The 12,081-nt window shown below is 38.1% G+C and overlaps 1 protein-coding gene across 8 annotated transcripts in view; it reads right to left on the bottom strand.

Moving 5' to 3' along the window:
* Positions 1 to 12,081, bottom strand: part of Pkn (serine/threonine-protein kinase N) — a 792,491-nt gene that overhangs the window by 477,132 nt on the left and 303,278 nt on the right. For all 8 annotated transcript variants that reach the window (XM_070103966.1, XM_070103967.1, XM_053790731.2 and 5 more), the window contains one exon: positions 8,339 to 8,528. In XM_070103966.1, the coding sequence (XP_069960067.1) occupies positions 8,339 to 8,528 (190 nt within the window). The remainder of the gene's footprint in view (positions 1 to 8,338; positions 8,529 to 12,081) is intronic.

Genomic DNA, 12,081 nt, shown 5'->3' with positions numbered 1-12,081 from the left:
CAGGTGTTTACATTGAAGCATATATGTGAACAGTATTTAGATAAAGATAGGGAAGTTTTTATTGCATTTATGGATTTAGAAAAGGCATATGATAGAGTGGATAGAGGAGCAATGTGGCAGATGTTGCAAGTATATGGAATAGGTGGTAAGTTATTAAATGCTGTAAAGAGTTTTTATGAGGATAGTGAGGCTCAGGTTAGGGTGTGTAGAAGAGAGGGAGACTACTTCCCGGTAAAAGTAGGTCTTAGACAGGGATGTGTAATGTCACCATGGTTGTTTAATATATTTATAGATGGGGTTGTAAAGGAAGTAAATGCTAGGGTGTTTGGGAGAGGGGTGGGATTAAATTATGGGGAATCAAATTCAAAATGGGAATTGACACAGTTACTTTTTGCTGATGATACTGTGCTTATGGGAGATTCTAAAGAAAAATTGCAAAGGTTAGTGGATGAGTTTGGGAATGTGTGTAAAGGTAGAAAGTTGAAAGTGAACATAGAAAAGAGTAAGGTGATGAGGGTGTCAAATGATTTAGATAAAGAAAAATTGGATATCAAATTGGGGAGGAGGAGTATGGAAGAAGTGAATGTTTTCAGATACTTGGGAGTTGACGTGTCGGCGGATGGATTTATGAAGGATGAGGTTAATCATAGAATTGATGAGGGAAAAAAGGTGAGTGGTGCGTTGAGGTATATGTGGAGTCAAAAAACGTTATCTATGGAGGCAAAGAAGGGAATGTATGAAAGTATAGTAGTACCAACACTCTTATATGGGTGTGAAGCTTGGGTGGTAAATGCAGCAGCGAGGAGACGGTTGGAGGCAGCGGAGATGTCCTGTTTAAGGGCAATGTGTGGTGTAAATATTATGCAGAAAATTCGGAGTGTGGAAATTAGGAGAAGGTGTGGAGTTAATAAAAGTATTAGTCAGAGGGCAGAAGAGGGGTTGTTGAGGTGGTTTGGTCATTTAGAGAGAATGGATCACAGTAGAATGACATGGAAAGCATATAAATCTATAGGGGAAGGAAGGCGGGGTAGGGGTCGTCCTCGAAAGGGTTGGAGAGAGGGGGTAAAGGAGGTTTTGTGGGTAAGGGGCTTGGACTTCCAGCAAGCGTGCGTGAGCGTGTTAGATAGGAGTGAATGGAGACGAATGGTACTTGGGACCTGACGATCTGTTGGAGTGTGAGCAGGGTAATATTTAGTGAAGGGATTCAGGGAAACCGGTTATTTTCATATAGTCGGACTTGAGTCCTGGAAATGGGAAGTACAATGCCTGCACTTTAAAGGAGGGGTTTGGGATATTGGCAGTTTGGAGGGATATGTTGTGTATCTTTATATGTTTATGCTTCTAGACTGTTGTATTCTGAGCACCTCTGCAAAAACAGTGATAATGTGCGAGTGTGGTGAAAGTGTTGAATGATGATGAAAGTATTTTCTTTTTGGGGATTTTCTTTCTTTTTTGGGTCACCCTGCCTCGGTGGGAGACGGCCGACTTGTTGAAAAAAAAAAAAAAAATATATAAAATCAGGTCAGTTAGTCAACATATATTTAATCTCCCAATTTCCTACAATCCAGGAGAATGACAAAGAGGAACATGAAACCACACCTATGATAGTCCAGGTGGTCTAGGAGGCAGAAACGAAGTTAACTAACAGTACTCAAGCCTACCAAACACACATTGCTGAGTAAAAATACAGTATCAATAGCCCATGTGTCTCTCAATATCTTTCAAACCCTTTCTTGAGGGTATGGACAAGTGGCAAATCTCTAGCAAATACATGTATAACTATGTAAGCAGAACATTCGATACAGTAGTTTCACAATTTTCACAGTCAGTTTTGACTGTTTATTAAGGAAAGCAGCCAAAAGCTGTTGCTTTTCCAAGAATAAGAGGAAGGATTTCATAAAAAAATATATTTAAGAAAGCAGAATTTAGGAAAGAATAAACCAGATTAGTTACGAAGATTAGAAACCAGAACTATGTGAAGTAGGAAGATCTAAATCTTGTATCACTGGAGGTATGAAATAACTAGAGAAATATGTCAGGTAACAGTAACATGGACACAGAAAGACTGTTAGAAGGGGCAGGACAAGGACCAAAGGTAACAGATGGAAGCTGAAAAACAAAATGAGTCAAAAAGATGTAAGTAACTTCCTCTGCATGAGTTACCAAGTGGAATGTTCTAAGGCAATATTTCAGAGCATGAAATGAAATGTACTGTAAACGTAGCAAATCCTAAACGGAGAGGGAGACATTACACTGACTGATTATTGATTACAAGGTCATGTCCAGGAGCTAGACTTTAATCTACATTACAACAAGCAGATGAATACACCACACAATGATTTTGTATAACAGGTTAGAGCTACATGTTTCTTGACAAGCAATACAGCAAATGAATGAGACTCCAGTCTTCATAATACAGTAGTTCCCTGTATCTGCAGGGGATACAATCCAAGACCTACCGTGGATATCTGAAACCTCGGACAGTAGTGAACTCTCTATATAAGCCATTTTTCGTTAACATACATGCATCTATGATAAAGTTTAATTAATACATTAAGCACAATTAGTCAAGAATTATCACTTTTTCACTGATGGGAAGCACTTCACAGCTTTTCTTAGGCTTTAAAAAACTTCCAGCATCCCTACTTTTGCACTTTGAGGCCATTATTAACCTTTTCAGTGTCTGTGCTGTAGTTCTACACCATGAGCTCAGCTCATTCAAATAAGCTGTGAGTGGTAAATTTGGGGCTATATGTGAGAGAATGGGTCTATGCAAACCCCTTCTACTGCATATATTACTAAATACAAAAAGAGGAACTTTCATTTTTCCTTTTGGGCCACCCCGCCTCGGTGGGATACAGCCGGTGCGTTGAAAGAAGAAGAAAGGGTCTATGTGGCAAGTGTATACCATATAAAAAATATCCTGCAGCACGCAGTGCATAAGAAAAAACTGCAACCTCGGTTTTGGTTTAAAACAGCAACTTTGCAGTGCATTTATGTATGCGTTTTTATGGTTGCATTCACGGTTTGTTGGTCTCATTTGATAGAATGGAAAATGTATTACAGAAATAGAGATGATTTTGATTGATTTTGGGTCTGAAAACAGCAGAAATGTTCGATTTTTGCCGATTTTCCAGAGTATGCAAATTACGTCACTTGTCTAATACACATCCAAATGGTCTATCGAATATGCACTCACGAATGCACTGATATTATTCATACAGTGATTACAATAATGCATAATTGTATATCTCTTATTTTTTGAGTGCATAAAAATTCAAAATGGAATTCATGTGAATAGCTCGGGAATGTAACTAATAAACAAAGGAAATATTTTAGTGCCAGCAATGTCTGCATTGTTTATTCTGGATCCTATTTTGAAAATGGCATACTTTGAAATAGTTGATTGGACGGTTTCTTGTGCTCAATCGATAAAAATGAAAGACATACTCACAAAATAGCTACAAATTTGGTCTACTGGAACAACGTAATTGGCCTAAAACAGGACTCAAAGTGGGAAAAATCAATGATGCATAAATATCGCTGACACAGCAAAATTTGCGAGAGCATAATTTTGTTAATTTCCATCAAATTTCATACTCTTTGTTTAATTACCTTCAGAAAAAAATTTTCTACCATTTCATAAGAATTTTTTTTTTTTAAATCTTTTCACCACTGTGGACACTTTTCAGATTGGGGGTCTGGACACTCAAGGAGTTAAGCAAAATAAAGTGTTTTTTCAACCCATGGTGAACCACACATAAGTGAATCAGCAGATATGGGAGTTCTACTGCATATACATCTTTCCATCCATCACTTGCTATTTTATAATTTCATAACACTATTGTCTTGCATTTTACAATTTCATTTTCCACGACTGGACCATATTATTTATACATTTAGGAGAGGAGTATATATCAGGAGGGTGTTTCGAGGGTCAACGCCCCCGTGAACGGTTCATGAGGAGAGGTGAGTGAGGAAACATTCAGAGATGCTTCAATCATATCTTCAGCAGTTCAAGATACAAGGATGTCTTCTAGAAACACTTTTAATATATGATGCCTATCAATTCATAAGCATGAATAATTAAAGTGCCATTACCACAAATGATGACAGCTGATGAACAAGCACACAGTTGGTATATTACAAGCAGATTATCTGTTTGTTAAGCGTATTTACAACAACAATAATAAAAAGAAAAGAGGAAAAACTTTCATTGAATAGTAAAAAAAAAATATGATAATCTGACTTAAAATATAAATACATGTATTTATATTTATATGGCTGGATGAATATTTTTTTTTTTTTCAACAAGTCGGCCGTCTCCCACCGAATCAGGGTGACCCAAAAAAGAAAGAAAATTCCCAAAAAGAAAATACTTTCATCATCATTCAACACTTTCACCTCACTCACACATTATCACTGTTTTTGCAGAGGTGCTCAGAATACAACAGTTTAGAAGCACATACGTATAAAGATACACAACATATGGCTGGCTGAATATATGAGAGACATATGAAAAATATTACAAATTAATGTAAAAAAAGAACAAAATAATATAAGCATTTTGTGCACTATAAAGTGAAACAGTAATCTCAAAATTAGTAAGCGTTGTTAATATTTTTTTTATTATCACACTGGCCGATTCCCACCAAGGCAGGGTGGCCCGAAAAAGAAAAACTTTCACCATCATTCACTCCATCACTGTCTTGCCAGAAGGGTGCTATTTACTACAGTTTTTAAACTGCAACATTAACACCCCTCCTTCAGAGTGCAGGCACTGTACTTCCCATCTCCAGGACTCAAGTCCGGCCTGCCGGTTTCCCTGAACCCCTTCATAAATGTTACTTTGCTCACACTCCAACAGCACGTTAATTATTAAAGACCATTTGTCTCCATTCACTCCTATCAAACACGCTCACGCATGCCTGCTGGAAGTCCAAGCCCCTTGCACACAAAACCTCCTTTACCCCCTCCCTCCAACCTTTCCTAGGCCAACCCCTACCCTGCCTTTCTTCCACTACAGACTGATACACTCTTGAAGTCATTCTTGTTTCGCTCCATTCTCTCTACATGTCCGAACCACCTCAACAACCCTTCCTCAGCCCTCTGGACAACAGTTTTGGTAATCCCGCACCTCCTCCTAACTTCCAAACTACGAATTCTCTGCATTATACACATTGCCCTCAGACATGACATCTTCACTGCCTCCAGCCTTCTCCTCAGTGCAACATTCATCACCCATACTTCACACCCATATAAGAGCGTTGGTAAGACTATACTCTCATACATTCCCCTCTTTGCCTCCAAGGACAAAGTTCTTTGTCTCCAGAGACTCCTAAGTGCACCACTCACCCTTTTCCCCTCATCAATTCTATGATTTACCTCATCTTTCATAGACCCATCCGCTGACACGTCCACTCCCAAATATCTGAATACATTCACCTCCTCCATACCCTCTCCCTCCAATCTGATATCCAATCTCTCATCACCTAATCTTTTTGTTATCCTCATAACCTTACTCTTTCCTGTAGTCACTTGGGATAAAGATAGAAATGTTAAAAGCAGGTGGGGATATAGTTTTGGAGTGGTTGGTGCAGTTATTTAATAAATGTATGGAAGAGGGTAAGGTACCTAGGGATTGGCAAAGAGCATGCATAGTTCCTTTGTATAAAGGCAAAGGGGACAAAAGAGAGTGCAAAAATTATAAGGGGATAAGTTTGTTGAGTGTACCTGGTAAAGTGTATGGTAGGGTTATTATTGAAAGAATTAAGAGTAAGACGGAGAACAGGATAGCAGATGAACAAGGAGGCTTTAGGAAAGGTAGAGGGTGTGTGGACCAGGTGTTTACAGTGAAACACATAAGTGAACAGTATTTAGATAAGGCTAAAGAGGTCTTTGTAGCATTTATGGATTTGGAAAAGGCGTATAACAGGGTGGATAGGGGGGCAATGTGGCAGATGTTGCAGGTGTATGGTGTAGGAGGTAGGTTACTGAAAGCAGTGAAGAGTTTTTACGAGGATAGTGAGGCTCAAGTTAGAGTATGTAGGAAAGAGGGAAATTATTTCCCAGTAAAAGTAGGCCTTAGACAAGGATGTGTGATGTCACCGTGGTTGTTTAATATATTTATAGATGGGGTTGTAAGAGAAGTAAATGCGAGGGTCTTGGCAAGAGGCGTGGAGTTAAAAGATAAAGAATCACACATAAAGTGGGAGTTGTCACAGTTGCTCTTTGCTGATGACACTGTGCTCTTTGGAGATTCTGAAGAGAAGTTGCAGAGATTGGTGGATGAATTTGGTAGGGTATGCAAAAGAAGAAAATTAAAAGTGAATGGGAATGTCTTTGTTTTAATAATTTTATGCATTATTTTGCTACATCATTGAGAATATTTTGATACATGTATCTATGGTACCAACACTCTTACATGGGTGTGAAGCATGGGTTGTAAATGCTGCAGCGAGGAGGCAGTGGAGATGTCGTGTCTAAGGGCAATGTGTAGTGTAAATACTATGCAGAGAATTCATAGTGTGGAAATTAGGAGGAGGTGTGGAGTTACTAAAAGTATTAGTCATAGGGCTGAAGGGGGGTTGTTGAGGTGGTTTGGTCATTTAGAGAGAGTGAAACAAAGTAGAATAACTTGGAGAGCGTATAAATCTGTAGGGGAAAGGCGGTAGGGTAGAGGTCGTCCTCAAAACGGTTGGAGGTAGGGGGTAAAGGTGGTTTTGTGGGTGAGGAGTTGGACTTCCAGCAAGCATGCATGAGCGTGTTAGATACGTGTGAATGGAGAAGAGTGGTTTTTGGGACCTGACAAGCTGTTGGAGGCTGAGTAGGGTAATATTTTGTGAAGGAATTTTGGGAAACCGGTTAGCCGGACTCGAGTCTTGGAAATAGCAAGTACAGTGCCTGCACTTTAACCCTTTGAGGGTCGACTGGCCCTCTCTGAGACTCGTTCTCAGGGTCGGCCAAATTTAAAAAAAAAAAAAAAAAAAAAAAAAAAAAAAAAAAAAAAAAAAAAATAGGAAAAGATAGAGAATCTTTTCCCGATCATAATGACACCAAAATTATGAAATTTGATGGAAAACTTATGGAATTATGCTCTCGCGAAGTTAGCGGTCTCAGCGATGTTTACGCATCGGCTATTTTGCTCACTTTGAGCCCCATTTTCAGTCAATTCCACTGTACTAGTCGACAAAAAACATGAATATTTTGCTAGAACTCCATTTTTTCTATCGAATGAGTGCAAGAAACCACCCATTTACCAATTTCAACTATCCAGTACAGTGGTCAGAATTTAGCAATTTTGCCAATTTCACACAAATTTCAAAAGATGCCAATTTCCGAACAGGGTCCAGAATAAACCAGAAAGACATTCCTGGCACTAAAATGACATTTCCTCTGTTCATTAGTCACGTCTCAAGGCCCCTCTTACATTCTTTTGCTTTCCACTTTGAATTTTTATTCTCACAAAAAATAGAAGATTTACTGTTATGCAGACTACTGCATTAGTGTAAAAAATGGTATAAATAATATTGGCGCATGTGCAAAAGAATATTAGACTCACCAGTTGACGTGAATTGGACGCTTGGCATGATTTGTTTACTTTTGAACTTTGGTAAAAATCGAACATTTCTGCTACTTTGAGCTCAATTTCAAGGTACTTTTCATTGTAAAACCAGTCAAAATCATCTCAATTTCTGTAATATGTCTTCCATTCTATAAAATGAGACCAAGAAAACTAGAATACAACAATAAATACCATACGAAAATACAGTGCAAAGTCGCTGTTTTATTCCAAAAAAAAAGGTCAGTTTTTTTTTCTCATTATGCACTGTGTGCTGCAGGATTTTTTTTATACTGTGCACATTGACCACATAGACCCATTCTTTCATATGTAGGCCTACCAGCTTTCTCCCACTAGATTTGAGGGCGCTAGAATTTAGGCGTACTAGTACGTCAAAAACCCTGGGTCGTAAGCCATACTAGTACGGCCGAAACCCTCAAAGGGTTAAAGGAGGGGTTTGGGATTCTGGCAGTTTGGCGGGATGTCTAAGCTGTCGTATCTGAACACCTCTGCAAAGACAGTGATTACGTATGAGTGATGGTGAAAGTGTTGAATGATGATGAAAGTTTTTTCTTTCTTTTTGGGTCACACTGCCTCAGTGGGTAAGGGTGATGTGTTAAAAAAAAAAAAAGAAATCTTTCCTGATTACTTAAAGATTATTTCCTTGTCCAAATAAAGAGGCTATATGCATGTAATGCCTCATCTGCATTTTTTCAGAGATCTTCTTATTATTCTTCACTAACTTTGATGCAAAAAGAACTAAAGAAAAATAATTACCTTTAGGTTTACCTTCGGCATCAAGGCCATTTTCCGTCTGAGTTTGTTTGGCTTTTATTCTTCTCATTTTTATGTATTCAATTTTTGCTTTAGAGTCTGCTAACATTTGTTGTGCTTCTCCAAGAAGCTTTTTGTCCCGCATTGGTCCCGTGCTGTACATCTGTATCATGTTTTCCGCACCCGCTTTAACCTGAAATGTAAAACTTGTTAGATAACGCCAAACAAAATGAGACGAGGTCTCCCTGCACATTGAGTACAGGTAGTTGAATTTATCTGTGATCGTTCTATCATATTGTTACTTAGTTACCTAAATGATCATTCCGGTAGGTACGAAAGCCAAAATACAGAAGTGTTAATGATGACAAGGTTATCATCTCTCAAAAGTGATACAATCAATGGCAATGAATTTATAACAATACTCTATATTAATTGCATAGGGTATACAGCAGAATAACACAGGTAACAGTACACTACTATGAGATTAATATCAACACATTAATAGTTGTTGAAGACTGTATCATTAATTACCATTACATAAACATGGATATGAACAAGTTATTTAACTCTGCACTTATTGTGTTATGATATTTACAAGCATATAATCTCATCAATCAGACATCTGGTGCTTCCTGGCAACTACAGTTTTCACAAACTGATACAGAAAATGGCTTTTGGGATCAGACCAAGAGGAATGAATCCTATACATTCTCCATATAATATTTACAACAAAGTTGCAGAATAACATTCATCCAAACATTCTGTAACAAATGGAATGTTTGGACGAACAGACAGTGGCAATGATAAATAAGAGAAAAATGTGAAAAATCTTCTTTCAACGAACTGGCCATATCCCACCGAAGCAGGGTGGCCCAAAAAGAAAAACAAAAGTTTCTCTCTTTAACTTGAGTAATGTATACAAGAGAAGGGGTTACTAGCCCCTTACTCCCGGCTTGTTAGTCGCCTCTTACGGCGTGCATGGCTTATGGAGGGAGAATTCTGTTCCACTTCCCTGTGGAGATAAGAGGAAATAAACAAGAACAAGAACTAGTAAGAAAATACAGGTATCTCAAACCTGAGAGTTATTTCATACCAAAGAAGTGTGGCTCTAAAAAGTGTATTTCCTTCTTTGTCTATTGGGTCTTTTAACAACCTTCTATGACATGCATATTGTTACAAAGGTCAGTGGCAGCAGCTGACTGTAAGAGTAACTTTGTTGTTTCAGAGAGTAAGTCTATGTGGAACTGTGAGTAGAAGTGACAGAGTTAAGAATGAGAATGTGACGTTTGTGTAGAACAGACAGTAGGTGCCTCATCTCCTCAGGAGACAGTGGCTGAGCTGTATTTAAGTAACTATGCCACCAGGAACTGTGGTAGCAGATGTGTACTCTCATTACATGAGGTATCGGTGTATGGGCTGACCAACTGCAAATCGTGGATTTTTTTATTAAACACACCAGCCGTCCCCACTTAGGTAGGGTGACTCAAATCAGAGGAAGCACATTCAGTGTCATTCACCCAATCACTGTCTTGCCAGAAGTGTGCTGACACCAAAGAGCAGATGATCCTCTGAACTTCAATCTCCCCATCCCCTTCCCTGGAGGGCAGGCACTGTACTTCCCACCCCCCAGGACTCAAATTTGGTTAATTGGCTTCCCTAAATCCCTTCATATATGTTACCTTTCTCACTCTCCATCACCATGTTAAGTCATAAAAATCACTTGCTTCCATTCCAATCTAATGTTTTCACACATGCCTGCTGGAAGTTCAAGCACCTAACTTTCAAAACCTTATGTATCCCCTCTTTCTCAGGAGATAAACTGTTTGTGCTAGCAACACATAATCCAATGTAAGCACCACAGAGTCTAGCACAGGTAAGCCAGAGTATATGATAGGACCATTGTCTGTCCCATCTTCATATGACTGTCTTGCCACATCCCCACAACTGTGCCAACACCACTGGGATTATCCCTAACAAACTAGAAAACAATTACATTGTTCCAGATTCTACTGTAAAACAGATTATAAAGAAGAAGAAAAAGGCATTACACTCACATGTGAGCAACAAAATCAAAACCAGGGAAATTAGGTGACCACAAGGCTCATATGATATGATAACTTAAGCATGGAAGAAAGCAAACTGCAACCCCTATAAGATGAAAATACAAAACTTATATATTTATTTATTGTCTTAATTTTAACTCTACAAAAGTTATCACTCTTAACACCTCCTCTTGGATCCCATGCCAGTATTCTACCAGTTTATTTTAAAAAATTATGCTTTTGGAACTATTTTTCTCTTGATTTGCAATTATGGCCTCTTTTTCTCCCTGTTCATTCCATTTTAGTAATTACCTCATTCCTTCCCACATATGCTATCATATTTTTATTGTACTATACCAAATAAAAAACTAATACATATGTATTGTCTGCAAAGAAATAAAAATGGTAGGTGTAAGCACTGTCTGTAATTGTTTCCAGCAAAATACAATGTTGCAAGTGTTTGTTTGGTCAGTAAATAATATGAGTAGCAATAAAAAATACAAAAAGCAAGTTTTCTCCATCTTTTTCACATACACGAGATGCCCAACTTACAAACAAATTGCATTCCTTGGTATTCAATTAACAAACAGGGCTGTTTGTATGGAAAACAGTAATACAAGGAAGATGATTATCTTCACACACATTTTTTTTTACTGCAGCTGTGTGGTTATAAAGCTCTAATGGGTTTCAATTTACCCTGTTTGTGTGTGTAGATGTGTGTAACTTGGGCCATTTGTATGTGTAGACTTCATGTACAGTATATAGTGTTTGTACCTTTTAATATTTAACACAACCCAGATTCACAAAAAAGAAATGCCCCCTACAGAGTTATTAACATTTGCATATTATATGAAGGAGAGTTTTTCTCTTCATATATTTATGTTTCAATGAATGTAGTGACACCTTGTTGTGGAAGGGGACAGACAAGGTTCCATGAATGATCGCAGTAGTCATTCCATAACTCAAGAAATCGTAATGACACGATTGCAAACAAACCATACCCCCGGCCGGGATTGAACCCGCGGTCATAGAGTCTCAAAACTCCAGCAGGAAATGGTCAGAGTATGTGAATAGCAAAATTTCCCTGTACAGTGTAGCAAAATGACAAAACACAGCGAAGTCTTCACTTATTTACAAATCATGTGTAACACTGCACTTTATAAATACTTCTATGATATGCTGCAGCCTTTCTTCAATATCATGTAAATCATAAAACATGTATATGTATATACAACATCTCCTGATATGACTGAATATTCAAAATTATTTTAATTCTTTTTTTTTTTTAGCACCCTGGCTGGCTCCCACTGAGGCAGGGTGACTCGAAAAAGAAGAACATACTATAAATTTTTTCTTCTTTATACATTTAGTAATTTATACAGGAGAAGGGGGTTACTTTCCCCTTGCTCCCGGCATTTTAGTCGCCTCTTACGACATGCATGGCTTTAATTATAAGTGTCTATTAGAAATTTTAAAAGTTCTAGCAAGAGTCAACAGCCATTATATAAAAGGACTAACTTTTGTTTAGAACTTTTACTTAAGCATATATAGAAAAGAGAAAAGCTGGTAATTAAAGAGATTCTATGTACGTACTATGTGTAGAAGTCCTAATATTGAATATGCAACACTACCTGCTGTCTGTTATTGATTCCAAGGATCATCCCCCCTACAGCCCAGTTATGGACCAGACCTCCTAGAGGATGA

Source organism: Cherax quadricarinatus, chromosome 88 (assembly GCF_038502225.1).
Source record: "Cherax quadricarinatus isolate ZL_2023a chromosome 88, ASM3850222v1, whole genome shotgun sequence".
In the NCBI taxonomy this organism is placed as follows: Eukaryota; Metazoa; Arthropoda; class Malacostraca; order Decapoda; family Parastacidae; genus Cherax; species Cherax quadricarinatus.
This window is presented reverse-complemented; position numbering and strand designations above follow the sequence as displayed.